At 48.6% G+C, this 25627-nt stretch overlaps 1 protein-coding gene across 1 annotated transcript in view; it reads right to left on the reverse strand.

Moving 5' to 3' along the window:
• The window catches only part of IGF1R (insulin like growth factor 1 receptor), a 302105-nt gene that overhangs the window by 229980 nt on the left and 46498 nt on the right, over positions 1–25627 (reverse strand). Inside the window, exon 2 of the mRNA XM_047738742.1 lies at positions 16340–16885. Coding sequence (XP_047594698.1) covers positions 16340–16885 — 546 coding nt within the window. The remainder of the gene's footprint in view (positions 1–16339; positions 16886–25627) is intronic.

The raw sequence follows: 25627 nt of genomic DNA on the forward strand, positions 1-25627 counted from the left end.
TCCTGCAGCTTTCTTTGTCCACTGCAGGAAAAAACCCTCTTCTCACTTGCTAAGCCGGAGCCTGTTCCACGAGGGGGCAAAGCACCCCAGGGTCATCGCAGTCCTGTCTGCTCTCCCTGGCGGCCCCCTCCCACCTAAAAGACCACCCTCGGTCAAGGATACCTTTCGATACACAAGACCATGGCAAGGCTGTGTCGATTACAGAGGTCTCGGCTTAACTGGGATACAAATACAGGGACTATTAACTGAAATATGTGGGCCCAGGAGTAGTTCACAGTGATTCCCGTAACTTCGGTAAAAAGAGCAGGTGCATGAAAGCACCTGCTGGAGATCCTGGAAGAAGGGATTCCTGAACTCAGTCAGGAAGCCAGCTAAATGATTTTCCTTCCCTTTCCAAGAGCCATGGACACAGCGCGTTTCCTCGATCTGGCTTCCTCATCCCCCAAGAGCAGTCCCTGGAAGCCATATGTGGATGCCAAGCCAAGCGCATGATCACCCCTCACTGACCCACCTGGACAGACGACCCCTCTCCTCCAGGAAACTCATGCCTGGGGCCCTCAGAGAAAATGGCCTTAACACAGAAATCCAGAGAGTTGAATCTCCTTAAAAAAAAAAAAAAAAAAATCGGTCTTATAAGCTCAGATTTTGGCTCACAGGTGTTACAAATGGAATCATTTGGTTGGGGAATCGGGGAGATGACCCAGGACACAAAAAGTTAATGGTTACTTGCTGTGGTCTGCTTTGGTCTGTTAGTTCAAACGTTAACTCATTTGCAATAGCCATAAATAACTAAATAAAATCCTAGAAGAAATGGAAATTTGTTTCTTTCCATTTTCTTAAAATATTAATCACCACTATAATTAACTGTGGATTGGCCTCAACTGCTCCAAGGCTCTTTCGACCCGCTAATTAAATTTGCCCTCGCTACCATCATAAAAAGTCTAGGAAACTTTGGGCTTCTGAGCATACTACAGAGGATGAGAATCGCGGCCACGGACTTCCAATCGCCCACTCCACTTAATAAACAAAAAACGTTAACAACATACATTTTAAAAAATCTAAGTGGCTTCCGAAGGTAGACATTGCGAGTCTCCCCAGAACGCACAACGGAGGCTTCAGACAAGAGTTTAATGAGCTGTTAACCGCTATCTTCTAGGCCTGGCGAGTTTAGCTTCTCCCCCTCCTACGGAGGCTATGCAAAAAGCATCACAATCCATGCTAAACGGAGCTGCACACTTAAGCATCTTCCCCTTTACAGTCTGTAATCCAAGCCGCTCTATTAGCAAGCAGAAGAATCCTGGCTAGTGTCAAAACTCCCTCATCTTTCCATTACTCCAAATGACAACCCTTCCCCACTATTGTCTTTGCATTAAGTGCCAGAAGCTGAAAGATGCAATCAGTTTAATACTTCTTTCTGCCCATGTACATTGCTGATTCGTTGCAGCGGTTCCTCTTTGCCACAAATCCTTCCTTTGCCCATTCATGTCTGCATACTTAACATAGATCTAATATTTCTTTAGGCCAAAGATCACACACTGAGTTCTTCTTTGACTGGAAGACAGAAGAGACATGGAGAGAGGGAGGATGTCTAGAATCCCTTCACTCTCACGGACAGCCCCAGAGAACAATTCTCAATAAATTGTCAAAAGCTTGGATTGGCATCCCCTAAGTTTCAGATCCAAAGTGGGGGGAAGGACAGGAGAAGCCACCAAAATGTACCGAGCCCATCCTGGTTTCAGACACTGTCAGTCCCTTTCCTGACTTTATATCATAAAATTTGCTCGGGGGCCCTGTGATGGAGCAGGGGGTCTAAACCAGACACGACCCCAAGACCACATTTCATAAAACTCATGACATGAGTAATGAACCAAAAGTCCACCACACAGAAACCAACTCAAGTCCTTTGAGAGCAAGAATCACATCTTCTACTTGTTACCTCCCATGGCACTTGGTAGACATGTTCCAAGCTCCACTTAGAATCTCCCCACCCAGACAGGCAGGCAGAAACACAGGAGTGCTGACTCCCAGCTCCTATCCTGTTCCCCCAAGCCTGAACACTTGGGAAATGCTAAGCCCTCAGAGAGAATCTTTCCCCCACCCCCTTTTAAAAAAAATCAGATATAAAGTGGAAACCACCAGCTTCCCACCACCACCCCTGCCTCACCCATCAGAAACTAAGGGACAGAGCTTCTGGATAGAGCTCCAAAGGTCCCCCCCCCCCCCCCGCCCCGGAACCATAGCTATGGGCACTCACTGGATAGAAAGGACACCTAAAACAAACAGGCTTTGGGCAGATTGGGGGTGCAGAAGAGGGGCTGCTGGCTGGGACCTCAACTACCACTCTAATTTCTGTTTTTATGACATAATATGCTCTACCAAATGCCTTGCAAAGTTTTGGAGTGCAACCCATTCACAAGGTGAGGGCCCTATATACAATGCCAGACAAATAGTACTGAGCAAGTATAGACATCCTTAAGGAAAAGTCTCGATTTCACATAAGGCAAATATTCTTTCCATGCAAAGCCCCAAATATGGAACTTTCCCCCTTCTCTGCTCTTAGCACTCTTTGCCTCTCCTCCTCTTTTGGCCAAAATTCTGGAGTCCCTCATTACACGGCATAAATTGTCTCCTTCCTGGGGAATGTCATGTGCTTTATCTTATCTCATAACAAAATCACAAGTTTCTTTCATACTGCCTAGCACGGAACTTGCACTAAATAGACCCATCAACAGAGACAATGGAAACTTTGGTCAAGGAACAACCAAAACCGGCACAGACACATCAAGACCTAACTCAGATGTCACTCACAGGTCAAGCTTCTTTGCCACCATCCCTTGTCACGGGAACAATATATATGTAATATATTCCCTTTCCCTTCATTAAGGACCCCGGATTTCTTTTTTCTTTTTCTTTTTCTTTTTTTTTTTTAAATTTACTTGACAGAGAGAGATCACAAGTAGGCAGAGAGGCAGGCAGAGAGAGGGGGGGGGAAGCGGGCTCCCTGCCGAGCACAGAGCCCGATGTGGGGCTCAATCCCAGGACCCTGAGACCATGACCTGAGCCAGAGGCAGAGGCTTTAACCCACTGAGCCACCCAGGTGCCCCAGGACCCCGGATTTCTATTAACGAGAATGGTGAAGGAGGAACAGGAGACCCCAGGTAATTCACAGCTCAGCAGAGGTTACAGACTCACACAAACCATGTGCGTGCACACACACTCTCCCATCCCCACTCCCTCGATTGCTCTTAAACTCTATGGATAGTTGGTTTTTTCATTCCAGACAGAACTGCTTCGGCCACCCAAAAATATTTTATCGATCCCTTTATAAAATTCCTGGACTATAGTGATACAAGCGCAGTGCCCAAAGTGCAAGACTGAACAGACACTCACTCTCACACCTGCACTGCCCCAAGCCGACTCCCCAGTTTACGCTGCCCTCACAACCCAGCCTCCTATCTTTACGAGAGCCAAACTACTCCGGTGCCACCCAGGGTCAAGACCCCATGGGAGATGGACTCGTACAGAGTATATTCTCCATGGGACTCCCTCTGGCTATGAGGGCAGCGAACCGAAACTTACAAACAGGGCTCAAGTCCTAACCTACAAGTCGTTTATCATCTATTTGCAGAAAGACACAAATGGCGAGTAAGCAAGGTTTTCCAAAACAATGGTTAGAATACAGAGGGAAGCGATCGCTGACCAAAAAACATGGCAGTGGCCCGATACCAGCCCATGAATGAGCTTGCAGGTACCCGAGCCCTCCATAAGGGGGATATGGGGAGGTCTCATGGGAGAGCGGTCTTGAGCAGAGCTTCGAGGAGCAGGAGGACAATGGTTAGGGAGAAACCGCGAAGAGCGTGGCAACGTTTGCTCCAGCTGAAACTCCCCGCGTAGACGCTCCAAAGCCAGAGTGCCCAGAACCAAAATGCTCACCAAGATACACCCAACTCTCCAACTACTGAGAAAGTATCTTAATTTCACTTAGATCATTCCAGAAGAGCTTGTGAGTCCAAAGCAAGTCAGCAGTATCATGGTAGACATCAGTCACTTGCCATGATAGCAGGAAACTCTTGCTGGGCTATCAGTTTGCTCAGATTCTGGAAAAGGGAAGGCTTACTTTAGTTGAAAAGAATGATTTAGATGAATTTAAATTCATTCAACTTAATCGTGTTACATCGGTATTTCTCAAAGTACTTATGAATAATTCACTTTGGTAACAGCAAAAGCCAGACCAGAATAAGTCACTTCAAAGATACAAGACTTAACATAAATCCTACTGATTTTCCTACCCTCAACGCCTTCTCTAACCACTTTTATTTCTTTCTACCCTATCGTGGAGATGCTTCGCCAGCCTCCTATCCTACATCTGCTACCAGCTCATCAGAGCTCGTGAATCACAGCCACCTCCTGGGACCCCACAGCCTTCCACTCTCTAGTCCTGTCCCTAGGGGTGGGGCCCATTCAAAGACCAGGTCAACTGCTTTATGCCTTTGCAAGTCAAGACTGTCTGTTTCCATCTATCTGGCAGTGGTGATTGGCAACCAGGGCCAATGGACCCACCCTAGGTTCCCAACACTCTACTCTGCAACAATGAATCTCAGAGCTGGAAGGAAACTCAGGGCGCACTTGGTTCAACAGATGAGGAGACCAAGGAACAGGGCGGCTAAATGCCTGGCTTTCAGCCTCTGGGCTAAGGTGTAGTGCTTTCTGCATGCTTTCGCAAATCCATGCTTTCTGCAGTAAATGATGATGCTCGTGTGTACGCAATTTTCCTGCAAACTCCACTTGATCATGAGGCTGGGCTGTCCTCTTCGCCTTCTTGCCACTCAATTGGCCAGTCACCTGCCTCTATAGCCTGACTTCAGAGAGAAGGCACTGACCAGAGCTTTGCATTTATTTTGATACGGTGGCGGCATCAGAGACCAGAGTTACAGGAGTGTGAAGAGCTGATGTAGGAGAGAGAGTTCATGCCTCACACCTTTGGAAAACGCATAACGTACCAGGGCTTGTTTACCCACACAGAGTCTGAGCGAGCTCATATGCAACGAGTCACAAAAACCGCGCACCTTTTATCGCAGAGCTGGAATGGGGTCTGAACACCATCGCAATCACCATTTCTCTCTAATAACCACTGAAATGCCTTCTCTGACGGCTCTTCATCCGTACTCTGAGGCCTTCCATGAATGCGGTGCCTGGCCAGATAAAGCTGCGTGGCAAGATCCAGAAGAACGGCAGAAACCTCCCCGTGGGACCAGACCAAGTTGAGGGTCTGAAGTCCCCCAACCCTGCAAGGCTAACCTGAAATTCAGGGCATCTTCCTGGGGCATGGGAACGGGCAGGAGGTACAGCGAGGCATGGAGAGTGATCACAGCTTGGTCGTCCGTAAATCCACCTCCACATCAATCTCACGCAACAACTTTCTCTTGAAACAGTAGTGTGTTAAGTTGGCTTTGCCTGTTTTAGCAATTGTCCAGCAATAAAATCCTCCTGACTTAAGCACCCCCAAGACGTTCATCCTCCTAATCACCATCTCTGGCATCCAGTGATTTTTCCAAGGAGAGTTGTTGTTTTTTTTTTCCCCCACAACAAACAAGAAATATTTTTGAGCTAAAGAAGCATTCTTCCAAGAAAATTATACATTCTCAGAATTCCATTCATAAACGACTACGATGTCAAGGTCCTTCAAGTCTTGACTACCTGTGAGGCTAAAAAGAGGGCCAGAGAGGAGATGGCAATTGGAGAACAAGGGGGCAAGAAACCCAATGATCTCAGAGGACGACACCATGCCACCTAAGCCACACCACCCTGTTGCTGTGACCAGGACCATGCATGAAATTACAAAGAGGAAGTAAAGGGTATTCGATGCTGCATCCGGGCTTCTCTGTCTTTCCTTGTAGGTGGGAGAGAGGACGAGGTACATTTTCCATGACCTTGCTTAAAACCCATTCCAGGGGTGCCTGGGTAGCTCAGTGGGTTAAAGCCTCTGCCTTCAGCTCAGGTCATGATCTCAGGGTCCTGGGATTGAGCCCCGCATCAGGCTCTCTGCTCGGTGGCAAGCCTGTGTCCCCCTCTCTCCCTCTCTGCCTGCCTCTCTGCCTGCTTGTGATCTCTGTCAAATAAATAAAATCTTAAAAAACAACAACAACATTCCAAAGCTTCTTTGACACAGTTACTTAAAACCCTTTAATGGAAGGACCTATGTATTATCAAAGAATCCAATCATGTCAAGTTCACTAAGGAAGAGAACAAGAAAACTTATCCCTACATCCTATTTGAGGGATAGTCTAGGAACCTACTAATATCATCTACTCGGCAAAGCCTAAGGGGCCATTCAGAGGTTAAGGAATCAGAACGGAATCGTCATACCCCTCCAGGAACAAAACTCCTCTCTTCTGGACCTAGGGATCTACCTAGTTTCCATTTTGTCTCCATCATTACCACGAATACCTTCTGTGGGGGCCATGGGGGTTCCTAACTCAAACACTACGGCTCCCCAGGAAGTGTTTCTAATAATATCAGCCTCCATCTTGCCCTTTTTTGTATCATAGGCTCTTTGCTCCCCGATCTTGCTTTATTGTTTTCCCATTCCTTTTTGCAACTCAGCCCAACTCCCTGGTCTCGGCAGCCGCTGAAAACCATCCAAGCACTTTGCATCCACCTGGAAATCCAGAATGGCAGCCTCAGTTCATAGATGTGCTGCCAAAGGCAGATGTACGCGCATCACAACTGGACTGTCCTCCCCACGGGCCTCTGGGCTCAGCGGGCTTGGGCGCAGGGGCCGCAGAGCTGGTCTTGCATACAGGACGGTGGGGCCTGCCTGCTCGGGCTCCGGCAGCGACAACCTCACACGCCTCACCCAAGTCCCCTCTTTAGAACTTGCAGAAACAAAAGTGGAGGCCGCTACACGCTGGGTCAGTCTGCATAGCCTTTGTACACAAGGCTATGAGTAGCAAGTGACACCGAGTCCCCAAACACGCCGCCTCTGCTCCCATCCCACGTGGATTCCACGAAAAATGGCACGGAGAAAGGAGAGAGGACCGGGTGGATGTTTGTGACCCAGGCAAAGAAACAAAAAGTGACTTCTGTCCGATAATGAGATGGAACAGAAGCCGGGCTTCCGGGACAGGGCCTGACATTCCTGCACAGCATTTTCCCACCCACCTGATCCCCTCGAACGGAAGGAAGATCTAAGGGAGGACAGAGAGAGCCAGTGTTTGTTTCCTGCACCGGGGGCGAGAGCAGGGAAACGAAACAAAACAAAACAGCCGAAACGGGGGAGAGGCTGGGAGGCTGGGTGGGAGCATAAAGTGGTACGCACACGCGAGTACACAGACGCACACACACACGCACACACACACACACCCCCTCAGCTACATTACCCACCAGAAGACAATAAACAGGCACATGCTTCAGCCTGGAGCAGACACTTGGCTACCTTTACTACGTGAGCCTGGAGGTTGCCCCAAATAAAAATGCACATCCTTGTTATCGTTACCAAAAACTGAGCCCACTGTATAACCACCTTACTGCTCTCCACAAAAAACAGATAAGGGACGTCTTATTTAAAAAAAAAAAAAAAAAAAGATAAGGGACGTCTGGGTGTCTCAGTTGGTTAAGCCATGCCTTCAGCTCAGGTCATGATTCCAGAGTCCTGGGATCGAGTCCTACATAGAGATCCTTGCTCAGCAGGGAGCCTGCTTCTCTCTCTGCTTCTGCCTGCCACTCTGCTTGTGCACGCGTGCGTTCCCTCTCTCTCTGATAAATAAATAAAATCTTTAAAAAATAAGATAATATTTAATGGTAGTATCAAACAAGAATCTTATTGTTGACATTTCTTAAATTCTTCCCAACACCAAGCTTGCAAGCAGAATCAATTCACGGGGTTTGATAACCGAATAAATAGTGTTTACATGTAACTACAGAGGCCCCACAGGCATCCTGATAGAGACATACGGACCTCACTGAATGTTCTTTAAAGATACGGCTTATCTGAACAGACACAAGAATTTGAACAATTTGGATTAAATTAGCAAGAACCACTCCTACACTATGCCATGCTATTTATGATAATTGAATTTTTGCAATTTAGAAAAAGCAATAGAGAAAGACCATATAAGATATGGCAGTAAACATACGTGGTCAATCCAGTTTAATGCTCAGAATTCTAGATAGTCTCCGAAGGCAGCTCTGAGATACTTTAATTTTCGAAAGACTAGCAATGCCTATCATTTCACAAAAAACTATTATGTGCTAGGCAGTCTGTCTGGGGCGGTCTGTCAAGTTCTGTATCTGCCCATCCCTGTTTCACAGATGGAAAATGAGGTCTGGCAGCCCCATTCCAGCACCTGGGAACACAGGAGGCTGATGAATGGAATCCTCTTGATTCATCGACTGTTCTTAAACCTTTGTCATATGATGGCATATGTGTAGTGTGTATGCACGTGTGTGCATGTATCTATGTATGTATACATATAAATAAGATAAGTACCCCTGGGTGGCTCCGTCAGTCAAGCGTCTGCCTTCAGCTCAGGTCATGATCCCGGGGTCCTGGGATCGAGTCCCACATCAGCCTCCTTGCTCAGCAAGAAGCCTGCTTCTCCCTCTGCCTGCCGCTCCCCCTGCTTGTGTTCTCTCTCTCATACACACAAATAAATAAAAATCTTTACAAAAATAAAATAAAATAAAATAGATCCCATTTTGTACAAAATTAGATCTTCTTGCAAATATCAATGTTCGTATGCCACAGTGGTCCACGGAGGGACAATCACAGGTGCAAGGCCAACTAACCATGCCCAAAGACGAATCAGACAGAGTGGCAGGCATATGATGGCAGCTGCGGTCTCCACGGAATCCACACCACTGTCAAGGGTAGATACCCTGGGACTCTCAGGAGTGAGGCCCCAGCCAGCCCCGTGACATCCTAAGAACTGAGGAACTGTGGCCGAGATGATACCGCAGGAGCACACTCTTCCCTGGAGGGCCATGCTTCCTGCCCGAGATTCTCCCTACGCCACCGGCCCCAGAAGCCCTCATCACTCCCTGATCCGAGATGACAACCGTCTCCACCAAGCTCTGGGACGTGCTGGGCTCCCATGCCCGCTCCTGTGTGGTTCAGGTGGTTTCAGGGCTTGGAGGGGAGCTACGTTTCCAAAGACAGAGAAGACAGGCCAGACACAGAATAGAACCCAGAATGGTCTAGATTTTGGGTTTTGACCAGGCGCTGGCTCCTTCTCCCACAAGGAAGATTTCTAAATTGCTTCAACTCGGATTCCCAAGTTATGCACGGTGATAGCCCGCTCTGCTTAATATCCTTACCGTGACTGTCGGGAAGATTACATCTCCTGCTACCAGCGTTCCTAGAACACCGTGGCCATCTCTCACTTGCTCCTTTTCAGGGGAGCATTCTATCATGGGATGGTGCTCAGGGACCCCGCTTCCCACAGCCTAAGTCCTAGGAGTCACACTATAGACTAAAAGGAGGTATGTTTCCAATTCATGGCTTCCCACTCACCGGGGGCCAAACCTAACTTTTGAACCACCCCGTGTGCTCGAGTTGAGCAATGCAATCTAGGACACGGTTAGCCACAGGCCCACACGATCCACGTCATTCCCACTCTAATCAAGAATACACACAAGATGGGGCGCCTGGGTGGCTCAGTGGGTTGGGCCGCTGCCTTCGGCTCAGGTCATGATCTCAGGGTCCTGGGATCGAGCCCCGCATCGGGCTCTCTGCTCAGCAGGGAGCCTGCTTTCTCCTCTCCCTCTGCCTGCCTCTCTGCCTGCTTGTGCTCTCTCTCTGTCAAATAAATAAATAAAAAAAAAAAAAAAAAAAAAAAAGAATACACACAAGACAGGGCGCCTGGGTGGCTCAGTCTGTTAGGCATCTGCCTTCGGCTCAGGTCATGATCCCAGGGTCCGGGGATCGAGCCCCACATCGGGCTCCTTACTCAGCAGGGAGCCTGCTTCTCCCTCTCCCTCTGCCTGCTGCTCCTCCTGCTTGTGTGTGCGCACTCTCTCTCTCTCTCTTTGTCAAATAAATAAATAAAATATTTTTTAAAAAGAAAATACACAAGAAAAGCAACGTAGAAATATTAATGTAACAGAAGAGGTATTTCAGGAGTAGGAAGAAATCAGGACAATCTTAAAAGTGGGCTCAACCGGTGAGATCTGAAGGGACTCCAGATAGTTCCCGATATAGAGAATTGCAAAAATCACCCAAGGAGAGTTATTCCAAAAAGCCTTTTGCTCTCAAAGCTGAGATCCTTATTTAAAAAACAAAAAACAAAAAAACAAAAAACAAACTTCTGAAGGGAGCCCAGGAAAGTGACACCTTAATTAGGGGATGGTTAGCCAAGAGCAAAGCCTTTCCATAACCAGGCCCAAGAGCTAGGAGATGGGGATGGGCTACGAGGGGTTGCAGAGAGCCATGGACACAAACTGCTTCACCATCTTGGTAAAAAGGGTCGACAATCAGGGAGAACAGAATGTGATCTCCATGCCTGACTATAAAAGGCAGAGAAATGAGGCCCAGGGGCATGTGACCCCCTTCTAAATAAAGATCACCCCCACACTGGGAGCAGCTGACCAGAGCAGGGGCCTTCCAGGGGAAGAGACAAGCTCCTACAGACAACACAACCCCAGAGCCTGCTCAACAGACTGCCTTCCCGTCCACGATCCACGGGGCTGTCTCGGCTCCAACGGGCAATGCAGGCCCCTCCTCATTCACAGGGGGCAGTCTGGAAGGCCGTAGCATGCAAGAACCCTGTGGCCAACCACACAGCATTTCACAGAAAGAAATACCCATCACGGGAAGCTTAAAACTTGAAGGGGGGTGGGGGGAGAGGAGGAGGAACAATTAAGAAGAAATAATGCACATCGCGCGCATGAGGGCTCAGAGCAGAGAGACTGTGCCCCTCACCTCACCCCAATCCAGCAGGTGATTTACAAACACATAAACCAGCCCCCCACTTGGACCTGGCAGGCCAGAGGTACCCACCTATAAGAAAATGAGGAAGAAACCCAGAAGAAAATGAAGAAGGGGAACCCCTCCACAGCACACACCAATACCGCCCTTTGAGATGTATGTGATAAACAGGAACACGAGAACCCGTAAAGAGGGGGAAAAACGTAGAATTGTCTTTTTTTGCTCCCTGCCTTCATTTGAAGTCCCCGATCTCATCTGTGAGATGGCCGTGAAATGTTTTCCTTCTGTCAAAAAAGGCAGCCACTTATTGCCTTCTCATGCAAGGGCTCTGATCTGCTATTTTCCTGGTTTCTCCTCTGGAAGGCGGTGGGAAATGCAGCCAGACTCCGGGACCGCTGTTGCCGGTCAATGCCCTTTTAACTGAAATAAGGCTGCACCACCAACAAAGCCAGTCTGCCCCACAGCCAGGCTTGCCACCTTCATGCATTTTCTGCCAAAGACCAGGCCTTCCCATGGGCAACACAGTGATCTGAGCAGACCCTAAACTGTCCGTTCTGTTGGGTTAAGAAGTACTTGGAGACGTTAAATTTAGGAGGAAGTTTTAGATTTTTGTGTGTGTTTGTTTGCTTTGGTGAGGGGATCTCTAGATCTGCAAACAAGTACCAGAAAGCCCCAAGGGCAAGCGAACAGCAGACACCACTGAGGCAATTCACAGGGCAGGAAGAGAACCACTTCTTACGAGAGGATCTGCCCCCTCTTCCCTCCTTGCACAGGTCGGCTTTCAGCATATGACTGCCGTCCAAAGTAACGAACAGCGCCATAGGCCAAGCCTTGACTTTGAAGATGATGCCCGTATTTCTCCACCATCTTTGGCCTTGAATCATTCTGACAAGGGCAGGCGAGAAAGGAGCTACGACCGTCCATGGCTGACCCTCCCTGCTGGTGAAGAGCTGAAGAAGAGTTTTGGTGACCTCGCTCCTGGGGAGCAAGGACCGACCAGGAAAATGACACAAAAAACATCCGCATTTCGCAATCCCTGAATCTTTTGGCTTGCCGGGGACTGTCATCACCCACTGATGTCTGCTCAAGGTGGGAAACAGATCTTCCCGAGCATAAATCTTTCACAAAGCAGGTGCCACACTCGCCCCTGGGGTGACAGCCATGCTCTCCACGACTGGGAGGACACGCCCAGAATTTATTCGGCGATGGAGAAAGGGCTGCTGCTAGGCTTCTCTGTGGCGAGACGGCCCACCGGAGCCTGCAGAGTCCCAAAGTCCTCCGCCAACGGGCACGTAGTCTGCCAGAAGCACACCGTCACGGGCCAAGGATACTGCTGGCAGAAGGCAGGGAGGTGGCTTATCAGGGGCATGGCCCAGTTTCACGAGCACTCACGGGCTCCCACTACAGGATTTCAGGTGGGGGTGGGGTGGGCTATTGGTCAGAGTGTCGGTTAGGGAGCTCCCTGGGCCCAGGCACCAGCACGGGGAGGCTGGAGAGAGACCGGGTCACGGAAGGGCAGGGGATAGCAGATTTGGGAAACATGTATGATGGACAGGGCTTGTCCCTCAAATGGAGGAGGGAGCATCCAGAGGACACCCACGTTTCTGACATGGGAGCGGGGAGCCCAAGAATGCTGCCCGTGCAGAAGGGGGAGTCCAAGAAAGACAACGGGTAGAGGTGAGGAGACAGAGAAGCCCAGCAGACACGGAGTCGCCCGCAGCTGTCTGGACAGGAATGGATCTGTGGGTCTGGGGCTCACAAAGAGGTCTAGGCTACAGATGGTATTTGCAGACGAGGTGCAGATGGAAGGGTGCTGAAGCGTCAGATGGGACATCCTGGGGGAACAAGGACAGTGAAAAGGGGCCTAGGATGGAAGTCTGGAGACCACTAGTCATCAGAGCCTCAACCAAGGGAAAGGAGCCCACCAAGAAACAGCTGTAGAGATGGAAGAGAAGCACTGTCAGAAGGCAGGGGAGGAGGAATCACCAGTGCCGAATGTCATGGGCATGGTCCCATTTCTACTGAAAGGAAAATGCCATACACAACTTTTTTAAGGGTTGGTCACTTTTTAGGAGAAACTCAAGCCTCAATAAAACCACCCCTCCAGGGGCCCCTGGGTGGCTCAGTGGGTGAACCATCTGCCTTTGGCTCACATCATAATCCCGGAGGGAGTCCTGGGATCGAGCCCCACGTCGGGGTCCTGGCTCCGGAGGGAGTCTGCTTCTCCCTCTCTCTCTGTCCCTCCGCCCTGCTCATGCTCTCTATCTCAAAGAAATAAATAAAACTACCCCTCCAAATCATAAGACAACAGAGAAATACAGAAGTGTGCCGGGAACCCACAAAGTCGTCATTTCCTTAATGGGGCTGTCCATGAAGCTGCCACAGTCATGAGAGAAAAGAAGGAGTTTAAGGGAGAGCATCAAGTAGAAACCGCGTATCGGCACTCCATAATTGAGTGTTTCTCCATGATGTCAAAAATTTCACACACATCCTTGATTCAACGTAGCTCTCCAGATGCTCTCCCTCCCTCCATAGACAACCCTGTGAAGAACAGCTCAATGGGATTCTGCCACACTTCATCGTTTTCAATGGCCACCTTAATGCTCATGTTGACTTCCCGGCAGATGACACGCTATCCAGACTCAATGCCCTTCATCTGGCTCCTTGAACGGTTCGTCAGCATCCTGCTGGAGAGGGGTAGGAATACCACAGCACTGCAGTGCTCAGCCACAGACAAGATGGGGAGGGGTGGGGGGAGGAGAACGCATGGCCATAGGGGGAGTACTCTGAAGAGAATGGAAGCCCCACCTGTCATTTCAAATGCTCTAGTAACCATGTGAAAAGCTACAGAAACAGGTGAAATTAATTTAATAACATAGCTTACTTAACCTACAGGTCCAAAATATTATCATTTCGACACAGAGTCAATACATTACAAACTACTAAGGCGATAACCTTACTTCTTCTCCCTCATACTACGTCTTTGAAACCCAGTGTATTTTATACTTCAAGCGAGTCTCTGTTCGCACCGGAGGACATTCAAGCATGCAGTCAGCCACATGTGGCTAGTGGCTGTCACACCGCACAGCACAGGTCTCAAGGGATTCTATGCAAAGGGAGAGTTCCAGTTCAATGGGAAAATCTCAGGGAAACCTGCCTATGCTGGAGTTTTCCTCAAAGCCCAAAATGGAAGGAAGACAGTTTCCTCGAATGCTGTTCATGATTCTCAACAAATACACCCTCCTAAAATCTGAGAAACACGTCAGCCGAACTGAGACAACTGGCAGGGGAGAAGGCTGCAGGGTGTGGCCTTGGGCAAGCAGGGGTCCAGCCAATAGTCCTGTCAGCACCAACCATACCAGCACCAAGGCCCAGTTTCTAACCCCATTGTTTTTTTTTTGGTATTTTTCCTTTTTTTTTTTTTTTAATACTTTTTTTTTTAATAATCCTTATGAGAAAGGCAGGATCTCTCCAGATTGAAAAAAAAAAACAAAACAAAACAAAACCAAAAACACAAAAAAAACAGAGGGCCAGGCCACTTAAATTACTTGCTACCAGACCTGGACCCAGAACCCACCCCTGCTCCCGGCTTCTTCAACAACCTGCTGGTCAGAAACAGCCAAAGTCCACAGCAACCCCAGAGTAGATACCAAATGGGTCACTGAACAAGCGCCCACCTAATGACTTTTTAAATAACATCTCCCTTTTGTACAGAGCTGATGAGTTTCCAAAGCAGTTTTGTGCACATGTTTGGTTGTCACTAAGGAATAACATGGGACTGCCCTAAGAAATGTTCTGACGATGCCCAACTACACCCAGAAGGACTGGCTGGTCCAAGGTCACCTGGGCCCCTTAGACGGCATCCAACCCCTTCCCACCACACAGGATGCCTCCCCTGATGATGCCGTTTTCTTTTAAAACAAAATTTTAAAAGGTCAAGACTCCTTAAAATGGTGTTTTTGCTGTTTTCTCAAAACCAGTGGGTAACCTAAGGGTCGGGTACAGTTTTAATCAATCACAAATGGGACATCAGCGCTGTACCTTCCTCCAACCCCAGCTGAAAGGGACTCTGATGGCGTCCTCGGCCATCCAACATCCTGGTTACAGCCAACAAGACCCCCTCCCTTATTTATCAGATGTTCACGGACACATGGGTGGATTGATAGCGTAAACGTGTGTGCTGGGCCAAAGAAACCTTCCCTTTCCCGGCTTCCACCCTGGCTGGACTGGGAACAAAAAGAACAGCTACCTGTGGGGTCTGGCCTTTGATTTGTTTATTTTATACACTTCATGGTTTAGGCAAGCCTACCAGTTTGGGATTCCTTGGCTCTTCATGACCAGCTAGAACACATGAGCTCCTCGGTTGTTAACTGGGCCAACCATTAAATAATAGCTATTTATAGCTACCACACTGACTTCCACACCAGGGAGAGGAACCTTCCCAGCCAACATACCTGAACATTGCTGAAAGCAACGCGGCAAAGGCCCAGACTTGCCTTCTAATAGCAAACAACCTGGGTCTCCACATAATTGATCACAATAACTCAAGAGTCTGGTTATACTCGAGAGAAGAATAAAGCATATTCCTGATAAAGAAGCAGCTTCAAAGTATCACCCCCGGAACCTGGAGCACCAGGAACACATTTCAAAATTCTTTCAGTAGGCGATTTCAGAAGATCTGCACAACTCTTTGGGGAGGAAAAGGTGGGGGAAAAAGGAAATTGAAGCCCAGGGTGGAGGGCACCCATTACACAGCTCCTTGCAAGTACGACCTGAATCTGAGATTCCCAGGGACCGGTCCAGGGCTCTCCCACGTCGGCGAGGTGCTCCGCCATAAACAGGCACACCTAAGCCTCGTGACCATCCCTGGGGACCAAGCATGGGGCGCAAGTCCCCACTTTCACAAGATGTGAATTGAATTTTGACTTTCCCTTTATTCAACCATTATTCCAAGTACAGTCCTCCTAAGGAAGTCCTGCCACAACCAAATCTGTCTTTTCCCACAAAGGATGAACCCAGTTGATGCATAAGCAGTCCCTGACTGCTGGGGTCCAGGGGACCTCCGAAGCACACCGGGTCACCTTTCTCACTAGAATCCAAAGCTCAAGGTCAGCACGCTTCTGGTCCCGAAGGTGCTGGATTATTTCTAGGACACGACTGGGATGCTCTTGATGGCAGCCATGATGGGGTCCTGCATTCCCCAAGTTCTCGAGTTCTCGCATGCAAAAGGAAGCCAGCCAAGACCCCTGCCTGCACCCAGCAGGCGGCCTCCTCCTCAGTGTGACACAACCACGCCCTCCGCCCTCCCTGCAGAACCCCCAGCAGAAGCCACCAGCACTTAGAAGAGGAGGGAGGCGAGGGAGAGCAGGAGGGGGAAAGACAAGCAGAGGGAAAGCCGCAACCACATCTCCTTACTTTTCTGGCAGCGGCTGGTGGTCCAGCAGCGATAGTTGTACTCGTTGTTGATGGTCGTCTTCTCGCACAAGGGCTTCTCCTCCATCGTCCCTGGACACAGGTCCCCGCACTCCTTCGGGGGCTTGTTCCCCACAATGTAGTTATTGGACACCGCATCTAGGATCAGGGACCAGTCCACCGTGGAGAGGTAACAGAGGTCGGCATTCTTCTCAATCCTGATGGCCCCCCGGGTGATGTTCCTCAGATTGTAAAGTCCGATATCCTTGAGATTGGTCATCTCAAAGATGACCAGGGCATAGTTGTAGAAGAGTTTCCAGCCGCGGATGACCGTGAGGTTGGGGAAGAGGTCCCCAAGGCTCTCGAGGCCGGCCACGCGGAACAGCAGCAGGTACTCGGTGATGACCGTGAGCTTGGGGAAGCGGTAGCTGCGGTAGTCCTCTGCCTTGGAGATGAGCAGGATGTGGAGGTAGCCTTCGATCACCGTGCAGTTCTCCAGGCGCTTTAGCTGCTGATAGTCATTGCGGATGTCTATCCCCGGCCCGCAGACTGAGGGGAGACAAGAGGGCAAGGGCAGGACATGTCTGAGTTACAAGGAAATTGTTTTCTGAACTATTTCCCAACCCACGATATGGCCCGTTTTTCAGGACACCTGCATTATGACGATTAAAGTCCCCATTCTTCACCGGGGACTAACGTTAGGTATGGGCTATCTGCGGCCATTCACGGCGCATCTGCACTGGGCCAGATGTTATGCAACATCCTCAGGGACCGTGGGGAGGGTCATCCCCACCCTGCTTATGTACAAACCACAGCTTAGAGCCCAGGGTCACACAGGAGCACAGATGAGAGTCCAGGTCGCACAGTCAAAGCTCTGCACCTGCCAGGCTGCACACCCCCACCCCTTGTGCCTCCTGCACAGCCCCGGTGCCCAAAGTCTGAACAAACCGCTCAGCAGCCACAGAAAAACAACCTACTACTGCAGCCAGCCGCAAGGACCCCAAGCAATGAAGTCTGTGCGGGAGAACAGTCACCGTGACCTACAAAGCAAGGATCGAAGGAAGCAAGTTCTCACATTTCTTGCTACCATCTGACACGGGTCAGGTGGCCTTGTGTTCTTCCCCAATACTGTATGAATACAGATACAAAGCCTAACTCAACAGAGAGGCAAAAACGTGTGATTTCTATGGATAAAAGAGGTATGCCATCCCAATTTCAAAACAAATATTTTATGAAGCAAGAAAACAAGCTTCCTATAGAGAGGTTTGGTAAAAGATGGCAGAAAGACAGTAAAAATCATCCGTATCTCCACATCCAAAGATAATCACTATTACCAAGCGCCTATACCAGTGATCCTTTCTCCAGAAGTAATTTAATTAAGGTAAAGGAAATCAGAAAAGATTTCCTTCCTGCACTTAATATGAACATTTCACCAAGTCAACAGATGTCCTTCTCTGTTACTACTTGAAGGAGACAGTAAATAGGGTACAAATATGCACCATGAGTTACTTTATTTTATTTTTTTATTTATTCATTTGAGAGAGAGAGAGAAAGAGCATGAGCAGAGGGAGAAGCAGAGGGAGGGGGAAAGCAGATCATCTCCAGCTGATTTCACACTGAGCCCAGAGTCTGATGTGGAGCTCGATCCCAAGACCCCAAGATCATGACCCGAGCCGAGACCAAGAGTCAGATGCTCAACAACCGAACCACCAAGGCACCCCTGGTTCTTTTATTTTTCTTAAACCAATCCCCTATCTTTGGATATTTAGTTTATCTCCAGTTTTTCACATCATAAACACCACTCGAGTGAATATTCTCGGCAAATGTCCAAGACTATTTTCTTGGGATAAATCCCTAGGCGTAGAATTGCTGGACCAAGACATCTGCAGATCTGAAGAGCTTTTGATACAAAAGCCTCGATACTGGAGACTTTATTTTTAAAATACTAGACACGTACACAGACCCACAGACACAAACCTTGGTTAATATCCTTTCTTACGATTTAATAATCCCAAGCCTTCCATTAAAGCTTCTCAGACGGAGTCAAGTTTTCTTTACTTTTTGGAGCACTCAACACGTAGGATGCTATAAGAGAGTCAAAGAAGCCGTGTCTGCCCTCTGAGGAGGCTCACGGTGAAGGACACAAGCTAAGACCCATGACAAACAATTGCCATATGAGGCAGAAGGTAGTCAGTGGTATTCAGTGGTGTAAATCCACTGTAGATGGGAATGGAACTAAGCAGGACAGATGGGGTAGCCTTGGAGCTTCCTGTAGAGAAGGTCCTTTCTACTGAAGTGCCCAGGAAAGCTCTGGCTCCTATAGGATTTAAAACTGAGTATTAAGGGGCACCTGGGTGGCTCAGTCAATTAAGTGTCTGCCTTTGGCTCAGGTCATGATCCCAGGGTCCTAGGATCAAGCCCCACATCGGGTTCCCTGGTTGGTAAGGAGTCTGCTTCTCCCTCTGATCCTCCCCCATCTCGTGCTTGCTCTCTCTCTCTCTCTCTCAAATAAATAAATAAAAATCATTAAAAAAAAATAAAACTGGGTATCAACATTCCAGAGGCCAGAGAAAAGGGAGAACAAGATACACTCAAGGGCCAGTGAGGCTGATGGCTAGGGGTGTCGAGAAGAGCAGAGGAAATGAGTTCAGTAGAGTCCAAGTCATAAAAGATCACAGGTGGGGATGGAAACTTTCATCTCAGGAATGAGGCCCCTCTCAAGACTCCTGAGTGAAAGAGAAGTCCTAAGGAGGCCTTTTTTGGGAAGAATATTCTGGTATAAGACAGAATCGAAGTGGAGCAGGTGAGGGAAAAGGGGAGAGACATCCAGCGGGGCTTAGAGCCATAGACACAAATTGGACAGAGAATGGCAGGTAGGGGATGAGGTCCAGAGGACCCAAGAGCTGAGGAGCAGGCAAGGCTTGAGAACCTAGAACCTGACACCTCACTTGGTCCAACTGCCTTCTTTCACTGATGAGAAAATGAAGCCTCTACAACAGAGAAGAGAATGGAGAAACCAGCGCTCTGAGAACATTCCATGCCAGACAAAGGCTGTGAAGGAAACTTTGTTTCATTTTGTTTCACCTCATTGGAGCCTTTCAGTAGCATCCCACACTACATTTATCATCTATTATCATCGCTACTTTGAAGGTGAGGAAGCAGATCTGGAGAAGTGGAACTTGACACATGGTTTCTGGAGTGCCCCAGGTCTCAGCATCCTCATCAACGGGTCACCCCAAACCACTCTGACGAAGCTTCTGCCCCAATCATGATACTGAAGCATTCTTTGCGGAGCCCCTGACGACGTTATCAAAGCCAATGACCGGTCCCTGTTCTCCTGTGACTGGACCCTTTTAGCCACTTGACATCGCCTCCATCCTAAGGCCTCTGATTCCACTCGCCCCTTCACCCCTCTTCCCCCACCTGACCTCTAAATGCTGCCCTCTGGCCTCAGCCTCCCCCTCTCTGTCCTCTCACGTGGACGAGTGGCCTCCTGTGCCACCCACACACTGCATGATTGTCAACTGCATATCCTTGGGGCAGCTCCAGAGTTCACACCCATCTGCCGACTCAACGTCTCCATTTAGGTGTCTAATAACTCATTCCCTTCCCCCCACAAAATCCGCCTCCGGCGCTCCCATAGCTCAGTGGGTGGCATTCCCATTCTCTGAATTGCATTTGTCGAAAATCAAAGGGTCATTCCTGATGCCTGTCTCCCCGTACGCTGCACATGCCCAGTCCTCTTGGGCCTTGCGCTAACTGCAGTGTCAGACACAGAGACACACACGTTATGTTCTCACATGCACGTAGAATCGAAAAAAGCCAAATGCATAGAAAAGATGAGCTAGAATGGTAGTTTGTCAGGGGCTGGGAGGTGGGGGGAATGGGGAGCTGCTGGTCAAAGGGTACAGACTCTTAGCTCAAAGATAAATAAGATCTAGGGATTGCCAGCACAGCGTGGAGACTAGAACTGACAATACGTTATTCTTGGAAGTTGTTAGAGGAGTCGATCTTAAATGTTATCTCCACACGCACACACAAATTACACTGATGTAAGAGGATGGAGGTGTTTACTAACTTTATCGTGGTAATCATTTTGCAATGTATACATGTATCTAATTATCACATTGTACACCTTAAACTTACATTAATGCCAGTAATATCTCAGAGAAGCAGAAAAAAACAGCCATCTTGGCACCAGTTCCCAAGCCTATGGGGAACTGGGGCATTCTGCCCACCATGACGCCCTACTTCTTCAGGCCACTGTTCCTCGACCGCCCTGTTCATTTCCCTCCTAATGCATGTCTGCCTTCCTCGGGCCCTCTTCTCACCCCGGGGTCTCTCCCTCTAATCTCTCCCCCTGCAGCGGCGGCTCCAGGAGGAGGAGGAATTACTGTCCATCTCCCCCGTACCCCAGTGATACCCCCGGGCCTGAAGCAGTAATTGGTGACTGGTGTTCACACCATTAATTCACATGTGGAATGAATGGATTGTTCCACATCTGCCTCTCCCCACTGTTCTAACCTTGATCTGAGTCAGTGTCATCTCCAGCCTCGTCTAGAGCAACACCTTCCCCATGGTCCAGCCTCCGTCCCCCAGTTTGTCGCTGATCCAGCACCACTGCACATGGGCTCATCCCTGTCGACTTCTACCTCAGCTGCTGGAATGTGCTTGCTTCACACGCTGTGGCACCAAGCTCCTTCCTCCTCATCCCCCGCTGACTGGGGTGCTTCTCCAGTCACACGGATCCCCCCCACCCCATTCTCATACTGTGGCTCTCCATTCTCACGTCATCTCATCAGATGAGATGTCCCCTCGACTGCCTCCCCCCCATTTCCCTATATTTACCATTTTTATAGCACTTTTCATGTGTGACAAGAGTTGGAACCTGAAAGGACGTATTAGGTTGAGTGATCACTGTCTAGGACCCTCACTGAAATTAGAGGCTCTGTACTGTTTGCGTTCTGCCTGTCTCCCTGTCTCCCAACATCCGGGCATACAGCAGCTTCTGGGAAGACGGGCTGCCCGACTGGGGCCACAGGGAACCTAAAGTGGAACAGAGAGAACAAAGCCTCTCAGGTATTTGCCTGCAGAGTACTCTCAAAACCAGTGAATACCACCCAACGATACAACGATAGCTTCAGGTCAGGGACTCATCATGGAAGGGTTTTTCTGGTTTTGTTTTTGTTTTTGTTTTTTTTTTTTTTTGCTTTTATGCTATTTGTGTTTTCCTAAGCCTAAACTAAAGTTCTGTAGTCCTTCTGTGTCATCATCAATTAAGTGTATTAGTTAGCTCTTAAATGATGAACGTACATACGTGTAAAGGAGTGCTTGGGGGGCATCTAGCATTGCCTCCAGTGTGTGTCTGATCATACTGTAAGGTGTTAGACAACTGTCTGTTTGCTATCCTTTCCCATGGACCAGAAAGTTCAGTACCCAGCGAAAGAGCATGAAGACTCCTAACCAAAGTTTGCCAACCTTTCATACTGTCATCGAAGCAGACCCTAGGAAAGAATCCGCTTCCCTCTGCCTCCCGTTCCCCGCCTGTGTAGACCACTCAGCTAACAAGCCGCACGACAGAGCTGGAATGGACAGATTCTTCAAGTGAAAGAACCATCTCCCCATGGGACGTTCTCCCCCCATTGGCAGAAGAAAAGAAGGAAAAAAAAAGGAGGAAGAGACTAACCACTTGCTCCTGAAGAGAAGACAAGCCCAAGCCACAATGTGTGAGGCAGGACCCGGCCACCAGCTGTTTTGGATTCTGTTCGTGATACTGTCGGCCTTTGGGGTATTTTGTGATAGGAACAGAAAAAGGAAAACCCAGCTGGACCAGGAATGATAACACAGCCTTCAAAAGGCACAAGCCACAAACAGGAAAGAGAATACAACATGCTTCATTGGTGCCGTGAAAAGATACAAGCACCGAGGGAGTAAATATTCCACGCAGCACATGAGAGAGAGACACACCCTTGCTACTACTCACTGATGATTAAAAGGAAATTGCAAAACACTGTTTCTCCCTTTAAGCAACAGATAACCCAAAACTCAACTTGAAGGAAGGCACTAGAATGGGAGCTCTCAGGCCAGCCCTCAAAAAATCACCGAAGCTTATGGAGATGAAAGCAAACAGGAAGCAGAGGGAAAGAACACACTGGAAGGTAGGGCCAGCGGGCCTGGGCAGCAGGCCCAAAGCCAGCGAACAGGAACGGCAGAACGAAACAGATGGAGGACCGCCAGTGCGGGAGCAGAGGGCCCAGGAAGGATGGGAGGCACAGGGTGGCCTGGTACCCAAGCCAGGCCCCCTTGGAGGTGGGCAGGCAGGGAGGCAGGCAGGTGAGGGCCTGGGAGATAGAAATCACTTCCCCCAAAATAAGATCTTTTTTTTAAGATTTTATTTATTTATTTGACAGACAGAAATCACAACTAGGCAGAGAGAGAGGGAGGGAAGCAGGCTCCCTGCTGAGCAGAGAGCCCGATGCGGGGCTCCACCCCAGGACCCTGAGATCATGACCCGAGCCAAAGGCAGAAGCTTTAACCCACTGAGCCACCCAGGCGCCCCTAAAATAAGATTTTTTTAATTAAGTCTTTCAGTTGAAAGGACACTGCTCCCAATAAATTCCTACATATTTCTTAAAACATCAAAAGGTAGAATTTCTGCTCTAGGGACTTCAGTGAATGGAAAAAACAAACTATACATATTTGGGAAATAAATTCCTAAGATCTGCTACTATGAGAAGGGTTAATAACAAGCAGTTGCCTGAGAAAACCCGCAAAAGAAAAGCCGCGTATCTAAGGATATGGAAAAGCTATAGAAGGAACTCAGTAACGGCTTTAGTACATGCTCTACGCTAAACACAGTCTTGCTGAAAAGGAGAAACGGGATGGGTCCGAGTCCTCAGTGCCATTTATGGGCTCCTGCCCCCAAGAAGTGAGTTACCCTTCCGAAGCTGAAAAACAGGTACCCTAAGGAAGATGTCCTAAAGATCAGAGGTGTGCTTTTGTGTTCCTGTGGCCAGCACTGAGCTTTAAGCAATGTTACTACATAAATTAAACATTCCTTAAAAACATTCAACCATTCCGTTGCCCCAAACTAAATTATTAACAACCCACAACAAAGGGGTAAATGAACAAATTTGTTGATTAGCCTTCTGACACCCAATTCCATGAAAGATGATCAGAGGTAGTTACCTAATAAAAAATGTTTTTAAATCTAATCAACTCTTCTTGAAAATATGGGGCAGTCTTAACTCACACATGGAAATAAAAGACATCGGGAAGCATCATTAGCATTTTACTACAGGTCTGTAGGCAGAACGAGTAAAACGTTAGTCAACCAGTTGTCCCCTCTAGTTCTTGGTGGTAAAGTTCAATACAACATAACCATTCCCTCCCCGACCCCGACACTGGCCCTCTATACAAGTTCTTTACGTCCCATAAAATGAATTCTTTGGAACCAGTTAAGTTAGTACTCTAAAAACTCTGGACTCTGTGAAAGCCACACTCGTTTAAGAGGTTAGGAGAGGATTCATGTGTATTCATGTGAATCCAAAATTCATGTGAATTTTGGACAAGCAGACAGAGCAACCACCTCTCTCCTCAGCTAGGGCCAAATTAAGTGAGGTAAAAGTTTTAACAGGTCAATGAGCAGGGCTGTGGGACCACGAAGACGGGGGCTCACAACTCCCCATCTCTAGGGAGGTCAGGAAGCCATCTCAGAGGAGGGGATCCCTGAGGATGGTCTGAACGAACAAGCAGGGTCTTGCCAGGAAAGGCAAGGGGGCAAGGTGTCAGGCGGAGGGAGGGGCTGTCCACCTCTGGCTGCTGGATTCCCAGCCCCTAGCCCCTGGGCAGGCAGGGAAAGGGAGGCATGGCTTTGTCGATGCCCACTCCTTCCCTGCCGGCAAGGAACCAAAAAATCAGAAATGGGGGAGGGGGGTAGAAAGACAATGTTGTGATAACAAACACTATGAATATTCCAGAGTTTGTTAGAGTAGAATTTTCTATGTAAGTGTAAATAGACACAATTCATGTTGAGCCTTTTTTATCTTCATGCGTCAAGGAGAATGTGTTTATATTGTATATGTAATTGATATGTTACTAGCCAGGCAAGCAGTCCCTACCACCTGACAAATGCTCCACAGCTAAGGACAGTCCTAAGAATGCAAGGGATTACATGGTGCAGGTGACTTTCCAAACAGAAATTAAAAATTAAGTGTATTTTTCAAGGCACAAATTGTCCTCCACTGTCCCGCAGAAGAGCCATCTCTATCACACATATAAACATCATCTAAAAACCCATTCACACGTAAGATGTAGCCCTGAAGGCTCCAGAGCGTTAACAGAGCATGCTACGATGTGGCAAAGAATTCATAAAGCGGGCTGAGATGTTTATATCCTGCCTCTCCGATGAAGAAATGGAAACTTCACTGGGAAATACTTCAAAGACTGGAGGGAACATAAGCCCCAGTGTCCCCATCACATAAAGCACCTGGAACTTCAGAGATGGTTACAGAACGAAGCCGTCTTTGCCCCAATGGAAGAACAACACCTATTTTCCTGGGTCTTCATGAAAATAACTTTGCTCTCATGGTGATTCCAAACTCCTTTCTGATCTTAAAATATCGAAAGTCCAATATTCTAAGTCCCTATATTTTAAATCATCGTTATTTATAAGAGCTCTGAATCCTTTGTAACTATTCCCAGTCCCAATGGTTTAAAAAAATATTTTACTTAGGGGTGCCTGGGTGGCTCAGAGGGTTAAGCCTCTGCCTTCAGCTCAGGTCATGATCTCAGGGTCCTGGAATTGAGCCCCGCATTGGGCCCTCTGCTCACCAGGGGGCCTACTTCCCCGCACCCCCGCCCCAACCCTGCCTGCCTCTCTACCTGCTTGTAATCTGTGTTAAATAAATAAAATCTTTAAAAATATATTTATTTATTTGAGAAAGAGAGAGAGAGAGAGTGGAGGGTTGAAGGGGTGTAGGGAGAGGGAGAAGCAGACTACCCGCTAAGCAGGGAGCCTGGAGCCTGACACGGGGCTCGATCCCAGGACTCTGAGATCATGATCTAAGCAGAAGGCAGATGCTTAACCAACTGAGCCCCGCAGGCACCCCAGCTGGTTGCCTTTTTGATGAAAGGGCACACGAGGACTAGACTCCCTTGGTTATACCCTCCACCCACTACCAGCCACTCAGCCCCCCATGGGCCCAGGGGAGCTGCATCAGGCTTTGCTGCCAGGCCTCCCAGGGGAGCACCACCACCAGGCAGGCAAGTGCAAGCCAGAAAGCACCCTAA

Source organism: Lutra lutra, chromosome 7 (genome assembly GCF_902655055.1).
Source record: "Lutra lutra chromosome 7, mLutLut1.2, whole genome shotgun sequence".
Taxonomy (NCBI): domain Eukaryota; kingdom Metazoa; phylum Chordata; class Mammalia; order Carnivora; family Mustelidae; genus Lutra; species Lutra lutra.